The 23,092-nt window shown below is 34.7% G+C and overlaps 2 protein-coding genes across 4 annotated transcripts; both read right to left on the reverse strand.

Moving 5' to 3' along the window:
- Nucleotides 1–746: 746 nt before the first annotated feature.
- LOC140838726 (subtilisin-like protease SBT5.6) lies at nucleotides 747–5,860 on the reverse strand. The gene is made up of 9 exons (XM_073205241.1): nucleotides 5,644–5,860; nucleotides 5,304–5,496; nucleotides 5,016–5,195; nucleotides 4,597–4,708; nucleotides 2,670–3,231; nucleotides 2,487–2,584; nucleotides 2,033–2,390; nucleotides 1,746–1,959; nucleotides 747–1,664 (listed from the first exon to the last, which is right to left on the reverse strand). Exons 1-9 carry the CDS (start codon nucleotides 5,722–5,724, stop codon nucleotides 1,129–1,131), a joined length of 2,334 nt encoding a protein of 777 aa, XP_073061342.1. The 5' UTR covers nucleotides 5,725–5,860; the 3' UTR covers nucleotides 747–1,128.
- Nucleotides 5,861–9,446: 3,586 nt separating this feature from the next.
- LOC140838727 (alpha,alpha-trehalose-phosphate synthase [UDP-forming] 1-like) lies at nucleotides 9,447–18,003 on the reverse strand. Of its 3 annotated transcripts, XM_073205244.1 has the most exons (19): nucleotides 17,787–18,003; nucleotides 17,580–17,658; nucleotides 16,220–16,625; nucleotides 15,938–16,035; nucleotides 15,226–15,614; nucleotides 14,965–15,079; nucleotides 14,739–14,840; nucleotides 14,377–14,527; nucleotides 12,421–12,509; nucleotides 12,038–12,086; nucleotides 11,855–11,955; nucleotides 11,483–11,670; nucleotides 11,221–11,338; nucleotides 10,786–10,962; nucleotides 10,585–10,707; nucleotides 10,420–10,507; nucleotides 10,205–10,335; nucleotides 10,028–10,126; nucleotides 9,447–9,933 (listed from the first exon to the last, which is right to left on the reverse strand). In XM_073205244.1, the coding sequence occupies exons 2-19, from the start codon at nucleotides 17,619–17,621 to the stop codon at nucleotides 9,553–9,555; spliced, it is 2,847 nt and encodes a 948-aa protein (XP_073061345.1). In that variant the 5' UTR covers nucleotides 17,622–17,658; nucleotides 17,787–18,003; the 3' UTR covers nucleotides 9,447–9,552. The 3 variants fall into 3 exon arrangements, 2 of the variants coding, with proteins under 2 accessions (XP_073061345.1, XP_073061344.1); XM_073205243.1 differs by having other exon boundaries at nucleotides 17,580–18,003; XR_012119650.1 differs by lacking the exon at nucleotides 9,447–9,933 and having other exon boundaries at nucleotides 10,420–10,485; nucleotides 17,580–18,003.
- Between the last annotated feature and the right edge of the window lie 5,089 nt (nucleotides 18,004–23,092).

The following is a 23,092-nucleotide window of genomic DNA, read 5'->3' on the forward strand; positions in this document are numbered from 1 at the left end:
GCACCTGAGTGTCATCCGAAATTGAGTTTGCAGCTGTGGTTCTGTGTTATGTTTGGCAAATGATGTGTGGACAGGGAAGTTCAAATCAACAGTTTTAATATTTTCCTCTGCCATGGACATTCAAGCTCAATGGATTGCTACTCATCGTAGGAATGATCAGCCTCCTATTTCCATAACCCAGCAGCCTCTTCTTCATTGGAGCAAACCTCCAAGATCTCACCTTAAGTGCAATGTCGATGCAGCGTTGTTTACTGTTTAGTGCATCTCCTCGCATGGGTTTTGGTTGCTTACTCAGAAACTCGCTAGGATCAGTGGTTGCGGCAAACCATGGCAGCATGAAGGGAATTCAAGATCCAACAGTAGCAGAAGTCCTGAGAATTCTAGAGGCTCTGAGTTGGCTAAAGCAAACGCACTTTCAAAATATTATCATCGAGTTAGATGGTAAGTTAGTTATTGACGCCTCACATCTTTCGATGCAAGATTCGTCCAGCCTCGGTTTGATTCTCGATGACTGTAAATTCCTTGCTAAGGAACTCAACTCTTGCCTTTTGTTTTTATTAATTGATCGACGAATCAAGTTGTTCATGTCCGAAAGGCCGAGTAACACCTTGCCTTTCTTTAATATCCGATTTAACTTTGTTTGATCCAGTTTAATCACACACACACACACATATATATAATGCTGAGGGAATAGAGATGGATAAATTTGTCGGCACACTTTGGGTTCTAAAAACAAATGAAAAAGATTATTGAAGTAGTTTAATGTGAATAATTGTGGGAGATGATGGTCGGCCGCGGCTAATGTGGCGCCTCAAAGAAGTAACCAACAGGAATGGAATCTGCTGTGCACATTACTTGTTCCTGTTTGACTTTGATTCCCGATTTTATTTTTGATTCTTCTATAATTACTGAATTAGTATTATAAACGGAAATCAAACCATTAAGCTTCTCCATTTCCTGTCGTCACTTCTTTTGGGCAATGACATGTAAAAAATGACTTTTTTTTCCCTGCAAATTATTGACATATTAAACGGATTTCTCGATGCCATCTCTATCTAAATCTATACGAGTTCATGAACACTGATTTTCCAGAAACCAGCGGGGGGATAAAATTAGAACCAGAAAGAGCTAAGCTACTGAAACAGCCATGGGACTTCTGACATTATGGATTCCATCAGACCATGTATACCATCCAAATTCGTACTTGTTTTTCTCAATGGTATCCATCGTTTCGCTCTCAGTTTTCACTGTAATAGTGAATCTCTTCTTCTCCCCAGCACGGTTAAAGAACAGAATGGAAGGTGTGAATTTTACGGAGATTCCAGGAGGAGGTTTTGCGCTGACGAAATACACGCTCTTACTGCTGCCGACATTTGTGACCGTTCTTGTTACTGTCACGGTACCGTTTAGTTTGGGTATCGCCAGAGATGGATAATTGAGATTTGCCGGAGATGGTGGGTTTTCCGGGCACTTGAATGAATTGCCAACTTTCTTGATTCCACTGCTGCATAAGAAGAGAATATAATCATTGTAGGAAGCATCATACACGAGTCCTGGATCTGATGCTTTTGTGGGTCTGAAATGACCGGAACCAAATTGAAAAGGGTCGGCAGGAATGCCCGATGCGTCTGTAATCAGCTCACCCTCGTTGTTATTCAGCCCCGCTGCGAGGATAAAAGGTGTACTTCATAACAAATTTGCAGTTAATGAAGCATAAATTCACGGTTGAGGTTGAGTAAATTTACCAGATGTTATTAAAGCAGATCTTATGGCGGCACTGCTCCAATCGGGGTGCACGGCTTTGAGCAGAGCAGCTGCGCCGGCTACATGTGGGCAAGACATGGAAGTTCCCGAAAGAATATTATACTTAACAACCCGATGATCTAGTTCCAGCTTCGTTGGAGATGATGCTTCACTCCATGCTGCCAATATATTTAGACCTGGAGCCGTAATATCTGGCTGTGAAATCCATACATTCAGCATCAGATACCAAATGGGTTTACCCAAAGTTGTATGTATACATATATCTTACCTTTAGAATGTCTGGTGAAAGAGTGTTGGGTCCTCTACTGGAGAAAGCAGCCATAAACGGTGCTGGTTTGGTGTCTAGAACTGTGGTAGCTGGTACTATATAAGCGGATGGTGATTTCGTGGTGGAAATGTAATTCAGAATCTTGAGTGCATTCTCGTAATTGACACCGGTGGCGGGAAGAAGATGGGCATCGGATGCTAACTCGTCTCCGTTGGCTTTGCTATTGCCTAAGATGAAAGCTATTCCTCCGGCCCTTTTGACCTCCATACCTTTTCCCACTCTGGTTCCATTACCCCTCAAGCATATTACGATCTTCCCTTTTGCCTTTTCAGCGGACAGCGAACCAGGTAAGCATTGCCTGCAAAAATAATTCAAAACCAGATTATCCAATTTATTATAGAAAACTTGTATTAATATTTGATGAAATGAAAAACCGAAGGTACAGATAATCAACCCGGATAAGTTCTTGGGCACTTCAGGCATGGCGACTTGACCGGCATAAACCAACGGATACTGTTTCTTTTTCAGCTTATAAGGAGTTACCGTTTCTCCCTGCACAAATCCAAGTAAAAAAACAAATGAATCTGTACGATTATTACTCCACAGATAGACAAATTTCTGAAAGTTAATAACTTACATCAATTTTCATGCCGTTTCCGAGCACAACAGACGACAAGAATTTCCGGTCCACGCTACTTGCACCAACAGTGATAATCCAGGGAGCAGGATTAGACAGCGTCTCCGGGGCAGGCCCGGAATTTCCCGCACTGCATGCAACCAAAATATTTTTCTTCGCTGCATGTAAAGCCCCGATTGCAATTCCATCGTCAGTGTAGGGAGTGGGTTCTTTGGTCCCGATCGATATACTCAAAACGTCGACTCCGTCGGCAATGGAGTCATCAATGGCCGCTAACATGTCTTCTTCGAAGCAGGTGTTGCCATTTTCTTTTCCCTGAGCTGGAATCGCCCAGCATACTTTGTATATAGCCAGGCGAGCCAGCGGAGCGCCGCCTGAGATGGTACCTTTGGCGAAACCCCCGAGGGCGGAGACATTGTCAATTATACGGCCGGCGACGGTTGAAGACGTGTGACTGCCGTGGCCGTCCTTGTCGCGGGGGGATCGGTAGTCGAGTGTTCTGTTCAGTGGCCCATAGTAGGCTTCGTAGCCTTTGATGTAATATCGGGCGCCGATAATTTTTCTGTATTTAAGCAAATTTTTAATTTCGATCAAAATAACATATCAAAATTTATTAATATTTTAATTAAAATATTAATATTTATTTTTCAAATGCAAGTCCACCGATTAATTAATTAATTAATTAAAATAAATTAATTAATTAAATTCAGTTAAATGCTCGATATCTGGGGGGAAATCTCATGTGCACGTCAAAATTTAATATTACTAATAAAAAAATTAGATATATTTTGTATTTACAAACAACTATTTTTACAAAATTAAAATAATACCCAATTAAATGAGACTTTTTAATGGATTACTCAAATAAGAAATATGCCTCACAAAATGCGACCCGTAAGACCAACTCACACAAGTTTTTGCCATAAAATATATAAACAGAATTGGCCAAACATTTTAGTTATTTATTTATGATACCTTTAATTATCTAATAAGGATTACTGCTTCAAAAAAAAATTATCTGATAAAGACAAAGATCAAATAAAATTAAAATTTGAAAAAAAAAATTACTAATTAAGATGTTAAACATAACTCTTTGATACTCGTATCAACAACGACTATTCTTGCAATGTTAATTATTATGATAATCGTAGCCAGAAAAACTAGTAAAGGCGTTTATTAATTATATCAATATATTTTAATTTTAAGAGAAAATATTCAATATAATAATCTAGATCGTTCTTTTTTATTATTGCCATTATTTTCAGACGTCACACTATGATAAAAATGACTACAAAAACAAAATATCAGAATTAAGATCCAACTTTGTTCACAAAAATAGAAAATATGATAACTTGAGAGGACAAAATTCATCATTTTTTTCTTGATTTATTAATCAAACGCAATTTTTTTGGCTATAATGATAAACCTAGCTAGTTTAATTCGGTCAAATTTCTTATAGTATACAACTCTATTTAGCATTTGCCATTGTCTGTAATGCGCATAATGCATGGATGAAAAGGGCTGACAAAAAATTATTCATGAGGTATAATTGTACAGAGACGATGGAGAAAAAAACAAAATACTACAGGCATCGAAGGGATAGAAGCAGCTCACAAGATGGCAATATATTTTGGAACCACACATAATTAATTAATTAATTAATTAATTATACATGGCCAATAGATGCCCTTTGCTTCCGTTTTGATCTTTTTCATTATTTAATAAATAGAAAAAAAAAATCGTTGTATCGATCATGATTTCTTGGGATTTTTTGATTGAAAAGAAAAGCATGCAAGGCAAATGAATGGTTTTTTGCTGGATGGAAAACTCGACCCCTCGCTCCCTAGATGCGTCTGCCAGGCCTAGCCGAAAGACTGACTCGAGTTTGTTCCAAAAGGATGGCGGAAAAGGGTAAATGAAAACTCACTTGTTGCAATTTGAGGAGGTGAAGGCATCGCCAGATTGACAGGTTCCTTTCCATGATGGTGGAATTGGTCCCATCCCTTCGTCGTTAAAGCTTTTCGATTCAGGCCACACACCTGAATGATCAACAACAAATTCATCTCATACATGCCCATGAATACAGGGTTTTAGGCACTGAAATTTACATTTCAAGAAAAAGTATTGCTTTTACTTTTTTTCTTTATATTTGAATTGGGGCTCACACTCTATAATACCTAATGAAGAGACATAATCAACCATTTTCTTGTATTTATTTAAATGGTTTTTAGGTAAAGGCTACGAACAATGGTAGTACTTCACAGAAGGAAAAAAAAAAGAAGAAAAATACATATTTTGAAAGACAAATAGGATTTTATATTTTCGAAATACCGAAAATGGACATACCACTGTCCAGCATGCCAACAACAACATCTTTTCCATATCTTGATTTGAGCCATAAACCTCCATTCTTCACACTGGTGACTTTTGTCGTCTCTTGTAAACCTGCGAATTCCCAAGACCTTGTGGTATGCAATGAATACTTCCCCGGGTGGCTCCGAAACACTGACACCACTTCCTCCATCTCTAAAAATTCAAAACAAAAACCCAAGAATCATACACACAAAATCCACAAGTATTCACACAAAGAAAACCCAATCATTATTCCATGCTTTTATGCTAAATTTCACCGACGGGAAAGTTTTGAAGCTTCTTCCGGCGTAAGCAGCGCTGCGAAGCCGTTGATGCTGTGCTTGTAACTGTAAACAAGTGATGATCTTGCATCTTCCTCAGTTTCTTTTACAGAGAACAGATATGAGTGATGGGATTCACCGATTTCTTGAATCGTTTTTTGACCATCATGCTCTCCGAAATACACTATGTACACCTGAAATGATCAAAATTTGTTCCATATAATCCGTGAAAATATTGCAATATTCACTTTCATTTGCAGCATCACATGAAGAAGAAAACTCATATTTCAATTCTAATTTTTTCTATAACAAAAACGAGTCCCTTGCCATGTGGGTCGAACCTGTTTTTGATCAGTACATGATCCCAGGATTGGAAGAAGAAGAAGAAGAAGAATCGAGAGAAATATGTGAAAATTCTCCATTGTCGAAAGTTTGAAAGGGGCTCAGAATATTTGGCAGATACGCTGAATATTTATAGGGATTTCTTCGAAAACAATCTTGGCTCGATTCATTTAAGTATCCTGATTGTTTTGGTAAAATACTACATTATTTGGATATTATCCTTATTATTAATAAAGAAATATACGTTCAAAATATTTGCCAAGATTTATCGGGGAGAAAAAAAACTAATTGCCTATTCATTTGGAAGCGATTTTTAGTAAATTTCAAATTAATTTATTTGAAACATTTCATTGTGTACGATGTATTTGATGTACATTTCACATGAGTTAATCGAGAACATTAATTGTAGGTTCCTTGAATTCCTTCCTCGATTTTTAAGAAAGAAGAAGAAAGTTGGACTGGATTTTTGTACTCAAGATTCAAGATAAAAGAACTTTGTTTCAAGATAAGGATATATTGTTCTTTGTTGATATTCAGAAGATACTCTACATTCAAGTGCTCTTTTTGGATTCTTTTTATATTAATGGAAAATTACGTCTCATAACACGATATTTATTTTATGGCAAAAACTTGTTTGAAGCGATCTCACGGATCGTATTTTGTGAGACGGATATCTTATTTTGGTGATCCATGAAAAAATATTACTTTTTGTGCTAAGAGTATTACTTTTTATTGTGAATATCGGTAGGATTGACCCGTTTCACGGATAAATATTCGCGAGACCGTCTCACAAGATACATATTCTTATTTTATTTTTGCGAAAAACGATTAAAATTAAAAATAATAACAAATTTACAGGATTAAAACTGAAACTTGAAAACTTCCAAGATTGAAAATGTAAAACGGTCAAAGTTATAGGAACAAAATTGTATTTTCCCTCTGTATTAATGTTGAGGTAAAATACATACATACACACAAAAATCGGTGCTATTTTGGTCGAATTAATAATGAATGGATTAATTTGTTATTTAACTTAATCTGCAAAATATAAATGCAAAAAATATCATGCCCTAATTAAATACTGATGTTTTACATGACTAACATAATTTGCAGGCAGGCAACTGCGTTAATTTGAGGTATGAATTCCTGCATCGGAAAAAAAAAAAAAACCACAAAAGAACATAGTCGGATTATACTGAATATCAAGATCTTGTAAGTTTACATTTATTATACTACCAAATACATGCTAAAATTATCAAAAGACAACATCAAAATGCCGGTTGGATTTCAAATTTGAGGCCATATAGGTGTAAAACAGTTATTGTAGATTGATTAGACATATTCTTTTTCTTTTTATTCAACACTAATATTTATATATAATATTAATGAAAATATACATGTATATTTGACTATTTGTATTAATACTTCTGATTAAAAAAACTTCATATTTGTTTCTCACCCTATATATATATATATATATATATATATATATATATATATATATATATATGATTTTTGCTGTTGGACTACAAGAGATTGGTGTCTTTTGTTCGATTACCAAGAGTCGATATACGATGTAGACGAAAATATAAATACAAATTTACTGTTAAATAATAAGTCAAATTAATTAGAAATCAGCCAGAATTTCATAAAATTATTTTTCAAAAACTATCTTCCATTTAACACATGCATGATTCTTGTTTTCACAGAATCAGAGAAAGGATACATAAAATGACCAAAAGTCCTTAATAATCGTTGATTCGTAGTCGTGTTTCGATTAATTTTTCCCATCACGACATGATTTAGAAATCTTGAAATGTTTAATTTTTGCCATCTATTTCAAGTTTCTAACATCAATACCGAAAGTATATATCATTCCCGTGCAATACACCATAACAAAGTCTACACCAACTACTGATGAAAATATAGAGAGAATAAAATGTATTTGACAAGAATATTTCGAAAGGGTTGACAACTTTTAGCAGTTGAATTATGCGTTGACAAATGCAAGATATGACACCATTTGAGACGAATGATCGAACATTGATTAATTACAAATCTTTATTTTATCACTTGTTTTACTCAGTTAAATTCTAAAAAAAAATAACAATTATAAATCATTATGTTAACCATATATATAGATTTATCGTTTATATATTTCATAAATTTTATTATCTCGATATTCGAACCAAACAGTCTCTTTAAGTAATCTAAATATTATTTTGTACAAGCGATTAAGGTAAAAGGAGATGGGAGGGCTAACAAGGACCACCATATTCCTAATGGCGTGCTTTAGGCCGGCCCTATTATTACTACTCTCAATTTTCCAACGCTCATCTCCAAAAATAATTACATAAAATTATCGAATTTTTCGAATATACAGCTTCCGGTTTGCTCGCAAAAATTTGAATTTTACGGTATATATCAAGTTGATGTCAACTTATGTTGCACAATTTTCATTAAAAATCTTGAATTTAGAATGGTATTAACGAATAATAATCAACTTGTTTAACTAGTATCAAATGTCATAATCATCGGGCTCTCAGCATCCATAGTATACCATTTTCCTATCTACCCACTTGGGGTATGAAAGTACAAAAGGATGTGAGTTCAATTCATTATTCCGAATGTAATTCCATTATCAACGATTATTTTAAATTGTTGCTATATTTAACGATGATTTTGCTATAGTAGAGCATGCGTTCTAAGGGATTATTTCATTCTGCACTGCCTGTAGGGGTACATCCAAGGGCCAGAACAATTTTATTTTTTTTTAATTTTTTTTTTTTCCATGAGGTTGAATCTCAACCACTCATATGGGGTGTGGGCACTGCCCACACACCCATAATCGAACTAACCCGTTCTAAGGGACCATGTCTTGACAGTAACCAACATCGACCAATCGCAGTTTCCATACCACATAATTTGTTTGTTTTTTCTCCATGGGCTATTATTAGCCTATTAGTTCAAACTCCATTGTTTAATTTGCTCGAATGATAAAACCGAAAAAAAAAAGAAAAAAGTTTTTATATGATATATTTGGTACTTGTTAAACGTGAATTATTTTATAATTGTTACTTTGTCCGAATTCAAAGAAAGAATATGAAGGGGAGTCGAGTGTAATACGTTTCGAATTCCAACATATTAGGTAGATTCGATGTTAGAGTAGAGACACTGCACCGATTAATCTGGGATCGTTGGATCTGGTCTTAAGACCAAGAGTATGTCTTCTGTGATGGTCTCACGAATCTTTATCTATGAGACGAGTCAACCATACCGATATTCACAGTAAAAATTAATACTCTTAGCATAAAAAGTAATATTTTTTCATGGATGACTCAAATAAAAGATCTGTCTCACAAAATACGACATGTGAGGCCGTCTCTAACAAATTTTTGCCTTAGGCCAAACAACTCATGCATAGGTTGAAGATTTTAAGTACATGTATCTAAAAACCAAGAATTCCAAAAGAATCAACACGATTCAACGAACATTGAAGTTTTACTCGAAATTATCGAGACAAGCTCAATCATGTTGTAAAATACTGCAGATTGGAACCATGATATATTTACTTATTTGATATTGATATTTGCTGGATAAGGCTCAGATGTAATGCAGGTACATTTGTACGCTCACATACAATTTCCAAATCAAAAGTTCACGAATATTATGGTTGCTTTCTTCAAACTTTACCGTGAAAGAAGCTCATAACTAGCAAGTTTGAAGAAAATAAACTATGGTTAAAAAAAACTAGATTTTCATGATCACGAATTCGAGTTTACCTCTAGGGGTTTCGGAGAACCAAACCAATAACCATGCTAATCCTCTCATCGTCTAGCATCACTTCAAGTGTCTTTAAGTTAGGATTTGACCCATTTTCTTGATTTCCATGCATTACAGCAACAATCTCACTGCTGATAATATGCCAGATCTTTCAGCAATGATACAACTTCGGCCGATGATCCCAGAAGATATCTCGCATTGGAACGTTTTCTTCCCACCGCACATGAGAAGTAATTTTCACTCTTGAGATCAAGAACTGATGAGCCTTCCTGCATTGTCATCTTGTCCCCTGTACTAGACCAGCAGTTCCCATTTCCATTACTGCTGCTATCTTTCTTGTCTATCATTGGATAAGGAAGAGGAGACTTGCGGCAGAATGGCGAAAACTCATATTTTGTTGTTGAATTTAAAGTACTTCTGCCGAGGGAGTTGGGCAATTTGGCTCTTGCAGTAGGTGCTGGACCGTCAGGAAGCTCTGGCTCGAAAAATTTGTAAATATCTTCATCCTACAACATTTTTCCACTCGTAAGAGAAAAAGCATCATGCTTTAAGAATTGTACCTAGTTGAAGTTTCTCCTGAAAAAAGAAGTTATATTTCACCTTCGCAAGAAAGTGCCCGACACAGAGAATATAATCAATTGGAGCTTTCATGCCATTGTGGTGCACGATTTCGCCCAAGATTCTATCTATTGCTGCACCCTAAAGAGACAAGCACAAGATTTCAACTTCGCTTAATTGTACATAGAAAAATTTAGTGTTATATAATTAGCGACTTACCTTTGTTACACCAACGGCACGGACCTCAACCGATCGCCCACCCTGGACTACATCTACAGAAGCATTTGAAATCGGCCCAGTCCACAGATGCTGCAACAGATCCTTTGATTGAAGCTTCCCAAATTCTACATCTAATTATTCATTCGAAGAAAATTAATTTATAGAATACTATTGAAACTAAACATAAATTCCGAGCATATTGCTTTTGAGATCACCTGCATATTTATAATTCCACACAAGTGATGTCTCGCGAAGTTCAAAATGAGAACGTGGAGTTCTCTCTGTAAAATATTCGAACACGTGCTGAAAAATTTTCATTTGGGATGAGGATTTCATAAATACGAGTAACAGATGCTGAATGGTGAATATAACATATGCACCTGGACGCTGTCAACCCAGTCCATGTTTAGATTTTCAGGCATCGTAGTCATCCAGTCTTCTGTTGTAAGACGCAAAAACATTCCATGTTCTGCAGCTAACCACAAATTATACTCCCCAAAATTCTGCAGAATGAGTCAGTCAACATGTAGAATGTGCTGATACATATAAAAGCTGGTTGATTATCTGTGAAAACAGAAAACCTTGTCAAGAACATTTCTATTGCTTCCACTGAGGACGATAATTGTGGTCTTAGGGTCATCGGAAAGTCTTCTCAAGGGCTCTTTCAAATCTGGATGTAACTTGATCTCCATTTCTTTGAATTGATCAATCCTTTGTCCTTGGGTATCCACAGGTTCAGTTAGTGTTGCATTAAATCCCTGTGATTCGGAGTCTTAATCATTTATCAACATTGGAGGTAACAAAGAAATCTTATTATGGAGTTATGTTCAATTAAAAGTCCACTATTATTTCTTTTGTTATAGCTACATAGAATTCATGGATAATCTATATATTTATTAACAAGATAACATGATTTCTCTAAGCTTTTGACATGATTTCATTGCACCAAGTGCAGTAAAATATTATTAGAAAAGGGTATGACATAGATCGTGGAAAAAAAAACTCAGTATGATTACCAAAATAAGCAACCGATTATTTGACTGCAAATAACGCTCAATAACCTCCTCTTTAGGAAGTAACGGCGGAATTTGGCGAGTCCTCAGCTGAGCTTCAACAACTGTGTCGTTGAGTTCACTACGTGCAGAAAAGAAAACATTACTTCAATGGGAAAATCCTGCTCATACACACTAACTGGAACAATAGGAGATGCCTACAGCAGGGTAAATATAGATTTTAATGTTCAAAAGATATCAGAGCCCAAGTTTGTCTGCATTATACCTTACAAAAGTTTCGGCCCATTCTTGGGACGTGTGAGTGGTGATGTGAGTAAAATTGTGGCGATGTCTTTTTTCTCTTTCATCTGCTGGCATAGACAAAGCATAAGCAATCGAGGCAGCCACTTCCGTGACATTCCATGGATTCACCAATATTGCTCCAGCACCAAGAGACTGGGCAGCGCCAGCAAACTAAAAAGCCGAAACAAAAATACATGCTTGAGGTGCAAAACTAATCGTTTAGATTACTTAAATCAAACTTCGATACATTCATAATTTGCATTTTATATACCATCCGAACAAACTGTAAGCCATCAAATTTTCTGGAAATATGATAGCCATACAACTTGTCAGGAGGCAGAGAATACATACTTACCTCACTTAGAATGAGAACCCCCTTCTTTGAGGCCTGGCAGGCCACATACTCATAGCTGACAAGATTCATTCCATCCCTTAAAGATGTTACCAGAGCAACATCTACAATGGTAAAAGGTGGGAAAATTTGCGATGCAGTTCGAAAGTTTGATGACATAGTTGGAACTATATAAGAAAAGTGTACCGGTGACAGCATATAGTGCACACAATGCATGAAAATCAAGAGACCGGTCCTGGAAACACAGAACAAAAAGTATTAGAATAAAGGAATAAACGTTTTATGAGAAAATCGCCAAAACATAATTATTGAGTTCTATTCTAAGATCTATCTCAGGGAAAAAAACTTTCTACTTTTTAACTTGTGATCAACCAAGTTTCACACAACAATGCTATCAGTTATAATACAAGTCACAAGATAACGGACCAGATTTATATTCTTTCGTTTTGCAGTTGCTCTGAAATAATTAAGTTATAGTATTAATCCACCATTTAACACCAAAAAGAAAGATATAGGTATATCTAGCTAAAGGTTTCTACTCCAATATCAAATAAGGCATTCAATCTCACTAAATGATGTATGGGAACAGCGGTAAGGGTTCCAAATCTTCCATTTATCCGGCCCACAATTTCATGAACTTGAGATGAAAGCTTCTGATCTGCCAGAGATAAAACAACTTATTAGAATTAGCCAAAAGTACGACATTTATCTTCACTAGAAACGTGCACACGTCGAACCAATTCAATTTAAAATAAAATTATTTAATCCAATAAATAAACATGATAATTGCATATCTTACAAGTTATAAACAATATTAATCAATTATATGTTACTTTAAACAAATACTTTAATTTTAATCTTGCTATATTTCTCAGACAATGCGTGTATATATATATATATATACACATATATGTTTAAATATTTATTACTAATTGTATCACAGAATATGAAGTATAAACAAATTCTTAGCGTCATTTATTATACTGAACACTTAGTAGAATAAAACTACCTTGGTTTCTCTTATGCAAACACCTATCTGTACCAACTTTTATCTTGTTATCTAAAAAACAAAGCTCATAAAAAAGTGAGTCAATGCTCAGTACGTTCATAATCAATCATATAAAGAAATTAGACATATCTTAAGTATCAGACCAAAAACTATAAGTCATTTATCAACAAATATCACGATATTATAAATTAAATCCGATAATTATTCAAATGATACAAGCATCTATTTCCGCGAAATTAATAATAATAATAATAATCACATGTATTTGTATATATCAGGGTCACTAATATTTTCAATCAAAATAGCAACTATTGGGAGTTGCACTGTTACCACCAACTATAACTTTTGGTAAAGCGACAAGCGCTTAGTACTACAGAACGAGCGTTGGCTGCAAATATCAACCGGTGACACACTATATGTTTTTCCCTTCGTATTTTTCTTTTGTCTTAGTTTGACTTTAAATCTTTGTTCTTATTGATTTTTATTCTTCTAAATTAGTCTTATAGATTTTAAGATAACTTCCTGGTTTCTATCTTGCCTTTATTATGGTTAATTAATTTAATTAATATACATTAATAAATAATAACATTTTAAATTTATGATACATTTCATTGAGATTTTTTATCCTAATTATTCTTATTGATTTTAAGATAGTTTTTCGGGGTATTTTTTATCTTTATTATTTTTAAATTAATTAATTCAATAATTAATAAAATTCAATATTAATAATAATAATAACTAATAAAATTTTAAGTTTTATTGAGAGATAGTGTCTCGATTTCTCTTTTACCTTTATTATTGATATTGATAATTAATTTCATTATTAACATTTTAAGTTTATATTACATTTCTTTGAGCTTTTATCCTAAATTATTCTTATTGATTTAAGAAATTTCTCAGATTATCTTTAATTAATAACATTTTAAGTTTATGTTACATTTCTTTGAGCTTTTTATCCTAAATAATTATTACTGATTTTAAGAAATTTCTCGGATTATATTTTGCGATATTACTGTTAAATAATTAATTTAATTAATGTTAATAACTAATAAAATTTTAAGTGTAAAAAGTCAATGAAACATATTAAATATTAGCAAACAATCTATTTAGAATAAATAAATGGACACAGATTAAAAATTCAATGAAGTATATTAAATATTGATTTATGTTACATTTCATTGAGTTTTTTCTTCTAAATTATTCTTATTGATTTTAAGAGATTTATCGGATTATCTTTTGTATCTATTATTGTTAAATAATTGATTTAATTAAAACTTAAAAAAAAAATTTAAGTGTAAAAAGCAATTAAATATATAAAATATTAGCAATTAATCTACCTAGAATAAATAAATAGACACAAACTAAATACTCATGGAGCTAAGCAATAAAATGACATGAAAAACCTCAAAAAAAAAACCTTGAAAATGTCCCAAATATGGTAGAAAATGATGGTGAGGACATCAGTTAGGATCATTACCAACTTTTTTAAATTGAGCATTAGGATGAGGATACATACACTCTGGAACATCCGTCCTTGTTGGTACTGCAATTTGTACAAGTACTACCTTGTCACGCCAAATTGGATTTTCTTCAAGGAATTTTTCGAATGCCAAAATCTTCTGAGGTATTCCTTTAATCATATCCAGTCGATCAACCCCGAGCATTACCTTTTGAAATGAGCACGAGTGGTATTAGAAACTAAGAAATTGAAGAATACACCAACACATCAAAGTAAAAAAACAATCATTTCGAATTTGAAAATCAAAGAGCAAGTGCACAACACTAGATTGTGTAGATGTTATAAAGAGAACACATATTAATGCTGGGAACAGTAAAAAATTCATAAGTGTTTATGGATCCTTCATGGGCGATATTTACCTTTCGTCCTTCGAATCTCTCTTTCAATTCTTTGATGTGATCCTTCACTTGAGGAAGCTCAAGGGCTCTAATGAATCGGTCAGAATCTATACCAATGGGAAACTGTAGTTCGGAAGTCCTAATGAAATTAGTATTAACTTAATAATGTGAAATAATGTGAAGCACTGCATTTCTTTTCAAAGTATCCACACAACAACATAATTCTGGTATTCCATTATGACTATACCGCAGCTACACGAGTTAGCTTTCCTTGATCTTCCACACCATCAGGCGTGCCTTCTAGTCCAAGAATACGAGTACACGCACTTACAAAATGCCTTGCATAGTCATACGTGTGGAATCTAAGAGGAAATTTAAGGACAATAAATCAGTGAGATAGACACTGGTGGTTTACGAAAAGTGTCATGTACTTGCGGTGATAACTTGGTGTAAAATGATAACACAAGAAATACAGAAACTATTAGGCTAAACGTAAAATGGGACATACCCGACTAAATCAGCAGCAAGAACAGATCTTAACAGTTCTGACCTTGATGGCAGTGTCCGGTGAATTTCAGAGGAGGGAAATGGTGTGTGCAGAAACCAACCGACTTTCATTTTGTTGTTGTAATCTTTAAGGCACTTAGGAAGAAACATCAGGTGATAATCATGGCACCACACAACATCTCCCTCCTTGTAATGTTCATTTACAACGTCGGCAAACATCTGGTTTGCCTTCTTATAGGCAGCAAATTGGGACTGAAAACTACGCGTGGTAGCAAGACGATCTTCTTGTGGAAGCCCGAGATAGTGAAAAAGAGGCCATAATATGTTGTTGCAGTAGCCATTATAGTATTGATGGACAATCTCTTCGTCTAGAAACACAGGGATGCATCTCTGTTATAGGTACGATGATAAGCGGTAGATATTAGTGTCAGAAAAGTTAGTTAACAAAGACGTTAGGAATGTCAGAGCTAGATACAAAAAAAATTGGGGGACGAAGCTAAAAGTAAAAATTGTTTAGATACAGGAGCGGAGCTTGGCACCGCTTTGTTCTTGTTTTTACAGATAGAAAAAAGTACAGGATCAATAAATCCACCCTATTAACCCCATCCCCCATTAATTCATGTGAATGATGATATAACACAATATCTGCAAAAGAAAAATGCACAACTCGAGAAATCGACGGCTCATTGACGTAGAACAAAAAGTTCACGAACCTTTTCTGCAAGAGCTTTAGTTAGTGATCTCTGTCCGACTTCATCGGGAACATTTACACCAGCCCACCCTATCCACCTCGCTTCAAACTCGTTGATACCTTTAAGAGGACATAATGTGAATTCTAAGACTGATCGCAGATAGATGACCTAACTGTGTAGTAAAAATTGAAACACAAGTCATACAAAAAGACAAGTATAAAACTAGAACCTTACAGCCAACATTACATTGAATCATTTTGACCCATTGTTAAATGCAAATAAGCATTTTCATTTGGTTCTTACCCAGAAGAGCGCTAACTAGGCCTCCTACACTGATTTCAAGCGTCCACGTGTCTTCACTCTTTCTAACTGCAGAAACGGGCAGCCGGTTTGCCACTACCAGTAGCCTCTGTTTTGGGACTCGAGCATCTGGTGTCTCACTGCCATCATTCAGGGGTTTTGGTGAATCCATCCCGTTGAAGAAATCCGACTCTCGAGATGCCTTATCATCTTCGGACAAATACAGGTTATTTATGGTTCCAAAAACATCCATGTCCCCTTCATTGTCTCTTGACTCATCTGTGGAATGAAAAGATTTGGTGAACCTTCTTAGCTCTCTTTCTCTTAGTAGACGTTCCAATCTACTCGTGGGAGTGGAAGGATTAGAGTTATAATGGTCTTTAAGAATATGTCTGATTAGTAATTCATCCTGCAGCAAAAATTCAGACACAACAATTCGCACAATTAGTTTAATTTTTGTATACAAACATAATAATCAAGTACAAATCACTTCCCATATTACTTTCCACTTCACAGTCATTTGTATCTAGTTCTATTAGCAAACATACAGGACTTAGTTTAGAATTTACAATCGTCGGAGATTTACTGATACATGACTTTCCTGCTCGACAAAGCAAAAGTCTTAACAAGATTTTCCAATTTCTCGATAGTAGATTCATGCAAATAAGAGCATTCTTATACTAACAATTTGATATTGGTTCATAGTACGCGTCTTTGAAATAGATTATACGAAAAGCAAGATAAATCACAGCGAATAGCCAGGAGTGACATTTATGAACAGACATAGTTACAAAAGACAAACTAAATCCATGTGATCAGTATTTATGCACATGGATCAGGAGTGAAACTTGTATTTCAGAAGTTTCCGTAAAATTTCGATCTTTTTCATATGGCCCACCCGAATTCGATGGCAATGAACAAAACTAAGGGCAATCAAAATGAGATCAAACCAAAACCAAGTCATCAATAACAGCTGTCCACCAAAAGAGTAATGCGTTTATTAGTTATATATGGAGCTCTTACAAAAGTAAATCAATTGTCATTCAATGAGTGATAACGTAAACACAAAATTCAATCGCCATTCAATGTCATAAAAAAAGTCAGGACAGTGAAGAACAGGCAAATCAACAATGTCTAAAGCGTTTCATTCTATTACATACTTGATCACATTTAGATTCTGATGCCCGCGTAATTCAACAAAGACAATTCAATTTTTAAGACGAGGGACAGTCAAAATCATATCAAGGAATCCGTCGCATTTCTTGAAATCAATAAACGATTGATTGCCCATTCCGAACATCGAGAATTCAATGTAAAGGCTTGTGGAAACCCAACAAAGAAACACAAAGATTCAAGATTTTACCAAATTGTTGAGCGAACTGCTGTTTCTTTGCGAAGACTCCATCTCCCCTTTTCTCAAACAGACATGGCCATCGATCCTCCTCCACAAAGAGACGAAGAACGCAAGTTGGCAAGAAAATAAGGATATTTTTATTGGCTGTGACCAAGAAATATACAGCAAAAAAAGAGAAAGAAAGAAAAAAATCTTGCAGGCGCAGATTTATCTAACCATATATAGATACGAGATGACAGCAAAACAGCTTTCTTGATCGCCGAATCTTCGGAAATGTGATGTGAACACAGCGTTTTTTACTATCCCGCCATGCAGATTTTGTGTGACAGGTGGGATCTATGAGCGTTAGAGTAAATGATAAGTTTGTTTACCTAACACCGAAAAAAGCGAAGCCAAACGTAAGCTTCGTAGAGTCCTACGTGTGAGTACAACGTCAGTGGGATATGGAAACTCCACAGAATCTTCAAGATTTTTTTTTTTCATCTTTTCTAGGTTCCAGATTTTTTTGGTTCATCCGTCTGCTGGACCAGGCTCTCTGAGGGAGGGGTTTCTACATTTGAGCCCAAATTGAAGCCCGTTAATGTTAGGTTCTGATTTCTAACCCGAATTTGATTCTATTAAGATTTGCAAATAAATCATCTTGTTTCGCATGAATGAATGATAAATGGTTTAAATTTTTGACTAAGTCTTTTGTGAGACGGTCTCATAAGTATATAACCGTGAGACGTGTTGACTTGATCTATAAATATTAATATTTTTTACGTAAAAAATATTAATATTTTTTTACGTAAAAAATAATATTTTTTACGTAAAAAATAATATTTTTTCATGAGTCGAGTCAGGTCGGAGAACCGTCTCACGAAATTGACTTGAGCTTTGTTTAAATTTTACTACTAAAAAACATGACAAAATTAAAAGATTAAACAAAAATTTAGATTGGAATCCATGTAATAGATTCCAAAATCTCATAAAGTAATGTTATGATTTCACACATCAAATCTTCTAGAATTCAATCATTCATGCAACCTTAAATCTTAATTCAAACTTATGCAGATTTAAAAGAGATATTTCTGATTCAATTTCCTTCCTGTTAATTGTCCTCATCGGTTGGATAAATAATCTTTGAGTGGTATATATGAGATTGGACAATCCTCCTCCTTGAGCTAGCTTTTGGGGTTGAGTTAGGTCCAAGTTCCAATCTTAACATGGTATCAGAGCCCGGGTTTCATCGTTATGTGTTGGACTGCCTATAATTAGGCCACCCGTTCTGCCCATAATTGGGTCATTTGTAAACTCCACGCTCCAGATGTTCATTCCTGGGCGTGAGAGGGGTGTGTTAATTGTCCCACATCAGTTGGATAAATAACCTTTGAGTGGTATATATGGAATTAGAAAATCCTCCCCCTTGAGCTAGCTTTTGGGGTTGAGTTAGGTCCAAGTTCCAATCTTAACACTTCCAGACTCGCAATTTAGTTGTTGCTTAACATTAACTAGGACTATGCACACTTGCACACTATTTGAACTCAAATTCTTGATTTAATTACACCATAGATTTAGTAATATTATTTTTTATAATTATAAAATTTGAAATTCAATTAAATTATATTATACTAAATAAATGCATAAACCAATGCCATTTCAATAAATAAAATATAAAATTTAAATATGATAATATTTTCTTTTTTTTCAACTTTCATATACTTAATCCAACCTATTTGAGACATTTAATATACCACATCATTGAAACTTAACATAACTCAACCTCAAAAACTAGCTCCATAGGAGACGATTGTTCAAATCTATATATACATCTTTCATGAACTTAATTCAGCCAACATTTGTCATTTAATATTACCAAATAGTTGTGGATAATATGTATGTATATCCCTGAAACTCTCTAGAAACCGACCAGCTGGTCTTTGCCAATGCCTCGTTGAGTTGTACTCTGTGTTTTGTAAATAGTTTTTTTTTTTAAAAAAATCTTTATTTGTAAGCCAGTAATGCAAGAACGGGGCAGGATACAACATATTTGATAAAGGGGGCCCTGGCCTTAGCATCCCTCCATCTTTGCTTTTGAACAGCATTACTTGTCTCTATTTGATGGCCGGGCCGGGTGTGAATGATGGAGACTTGACTTTTTTAGAGACAGAGGTATTCAAATTTCGTATAAACCGAAAAACGTAAAAATCCAAACCGAAAAAATCGAACACTAAATCAAACCGAAAGCCGAATTTTATAATTTGTGTCACGTCTCGAGTCCGGGCCCGCGCCTGCGTGACTGCACAATGAGCTCATATAGCAACTACTTCGTATTCATCCTCGCTACGAAAATGATTAACCCAAGTTGCTATAGAAGTCCATTGTAGTCCATTATAAATTCATTTTAAATCTTTAATTTTTCAGATTTGGGACAAGGGTATAACAATCACCCCTCCTTCAGAACGCGACGTCCTCGTCGCGGCCTGACCACTCGATCCACAGCGCCGAGAATCTAGAGGTGGCTCCTACAGGTTCAAGAGGTGGCTCCCGTCATGTAGTACTTTGCCCCGCATAATCAAGAGGTGACTCCCATGCACGTAGCACTTTGCCCCGCATAGCACTTATTTTCCGGTGTTCCATGCCCGTGACCGGCTCTGATACAATTATGTCACGTCCCGAGCCCAGGTCCGTGCCTGCGTGACTGCACAATGAGCTCCTATAGCAACTACTTCGTATTCGTCCTCGCTTTACGAAAATGATTAACCCAAGTTGCTATAGAAGTCCATTGTAGCCTATTATAAATTCATTTTAAATATTTAATTTTTCAGACGTGGGACAAGGGTATCACAATTCGGATATAAATGTTAAAATCGAAATTTATTTGGTTCGGTTTCGGATTATATATGTCAAAATCGAACCGACCGAAAAAACCAAAATTTCGTTAAATTAATAATTTTATTTTTATTATATATTTTTTGAGATGATAGAAATGATGATTAATATTTTTAATAATATTTAGTTGATTGTTGTTTATATAATTCATTTAGACTTTATATTTAAATGTTTTACTATAAAATCACGTAAGAAGATAATATATTATATTTTAAAATATATTTATCTTATTAATTTAAATAATTGTATCAAAATCGAAATAATCAACCGAAATAATCGAACCATTTTGGTAGAAAATAAAACGAACCGAAGAAAAATAGTTCGGATATCAGATTATATATTTGTAAAATCGAAAGTCGAAAAAACCGAAAACAAAAACCGAAAATCGAACCGAACCGACCTGACCATGAACACCCCTGCTTATAGATTCACATCTTTGTTTTAACTTTATGTTTTGCATTTATATTAATTAAATAGAGGCGTAGACTTTTTCAAATTGATGGGTATTGCATGCATGCTGTTCCTCTTCACCTGCCTAATTTAATTGCAAAGGGACCACCAAATGTCCGATTCTATCATCGCATGTGCAATAAATGCTAACTCTTTAATTATACTCACTATATACATGCTTATCTTATATGTATTATTAATTATTATCAACCAAGCAATTACACCATTAATAATAATATGGCTCGACTTTCCCACTAAATAGGGTTTTTTAAAAAAAAAAATCAAAACGAACGTACCAGACCCGTCATCGACGGGCAGTAAGCCGACCTAAAAAAGCTAATAAATCCTATGCGTTTACTGCACTGGCCCGGCGGAAGGTAATCTTGACCATCTGAGTCGGCAAGAGCGCAATAAAATAATTAATTGACGCGCCATATTACTATTTTCTACGTGCACAACCACGTGAAGAATTAAAGTGAGATTGTTGACCTGGTTTTCTCTTGTTTTAGTTAGTTTTCATAATTAGTCCAATTAAGAAATGTAAAAGTGGAAGTAAAAATATGAACACAAACAATTTTAATGCGGTTACTTTAAGAAGGTTTCACTTGACGAGCATCAATTGTTCTGAAATTCGCCTTGATTGATATCTTTTTGAAATTGCGGATTGTTATCTTTCGAGAACACCACATTCCTTTCTCAATGAATAATCACAAGGTTCAGAATATGTGTGTACCACCAGCAACTCTCAAAACAGAATGACAATGTGGAAATGTTAGTAGCTTGTTTGAGCAGATGTTGCGACAAATAATTACAATTTTGTTTTTCTTCGCAAAAAGAGGCTCACAACAACCGAGACTATCTCCAAATGATACAACACTTAATCTCATGATGACCTCCCTCCACCACATTATCAAACAATTATTTTTTCAGTTATCTACGTATCTTCACATCTGAAGCTAATATTTTTAATTTTCTTGACAAATTAAATGAAAAAAAAACAAAAATATCAACTAACAGTTATTTATAATTTCTTTTTATATGTATAATACAGTTCTTGTTTTATTCATTTTTTTATATAAAAAAAACACACAACACAACACGATGAGCATTAAATCCAGTGGTTAGCTTGGCGATTACCATGCACTCAGAATTAAATCTCTTATCCAGATATAAAATTATCATTTTAGGTTTTCTAGTTTATATAATATTATTTTTTCGGACATTAAGTACTGTTACGATAGAGACTATACGTCATCCATATGCTAAGAGATTAATATTAATAGGTGAACCTGCTTAACAAGATTTCGACCAATTCACTTGCTCGATCGTTGCAATATTCTATCATTGACGGGTGAAAATTATACAATTGTTATATCGACATGATTTTTTACGTACACCACCAAAAAAAGTCAAGTAGAGATCTGCATATCCATCATTATTCGATCTCTAACCTCAATTAGTAGTGGTAAAAACTTGTGTGAGACGGTCTCACGGGTCGTATTTTGTGAGACGGATATCTTATTTGGGTCACTCATGCAAAAATATTATTATTTGTGCTAAGAGTATTACTTTTTATTGTGAATATGATTGACCCATCTACAGATTATGATCCGTGAGACGGTTTCGTATGAGACCCACTCATTAATAGTGTAGAATAACGAACGAGAAATGTACTGTTTGTTTGAGTCGGTGGCCACCATTATATAAATTATAATGGATATACTAATTTGTTTAGTCATACTTTAAGTAATATGGTCATTCAACAATGAAGGTCAGGGAAGTTGGTGTTCTGATCACAGGAGAGCCAACGATCGAAGTCTCGGTGAACGGCAGCCATAATTATAAGAGTTCTAAGGTAGTGAAAGTATTTGTCGGGTAAGTTCCGACCCACCTTGTTGAATTCTTGGAAAGGAAAAAAAGAAGTTCATCGAAATAAAAATGAATACGTTTAAAATAAATTAACAAAAAAATTTAGCTCCTCGTATAAGTTTACACTAAGAAGATGGTAAATGGACCGGTTAGCAGAAATCAAGACCGGGTCAACAACAAATTGGCATTGCTGACTACTGTTGAAGCTCGCATATCGTATCCGCGTGAAATCAATGCGTCCAACCAACTCCATATATGCACACACAAAAAGTACGCTTTGACATCTCTCGAGTCTTCTTAATTTCCATTACTATATATACACTTCAATCGTC

This window comes from Primulina eburnea, chromosome 8 (genome assembly GCF_022965805.1).
Source record: "Primulina eburnea isolate SZY01 chromosome 8, ASM2296580v1, whole genome shotgun sequence".
NCBI classification, from domain to species: domain Eukaryota; kingdom Viridiplantae; phylum Streptophyta; class Magnoliopsida; order Lamiales; family Gesneriaceae; genus Primulina; species Primulina eburnea.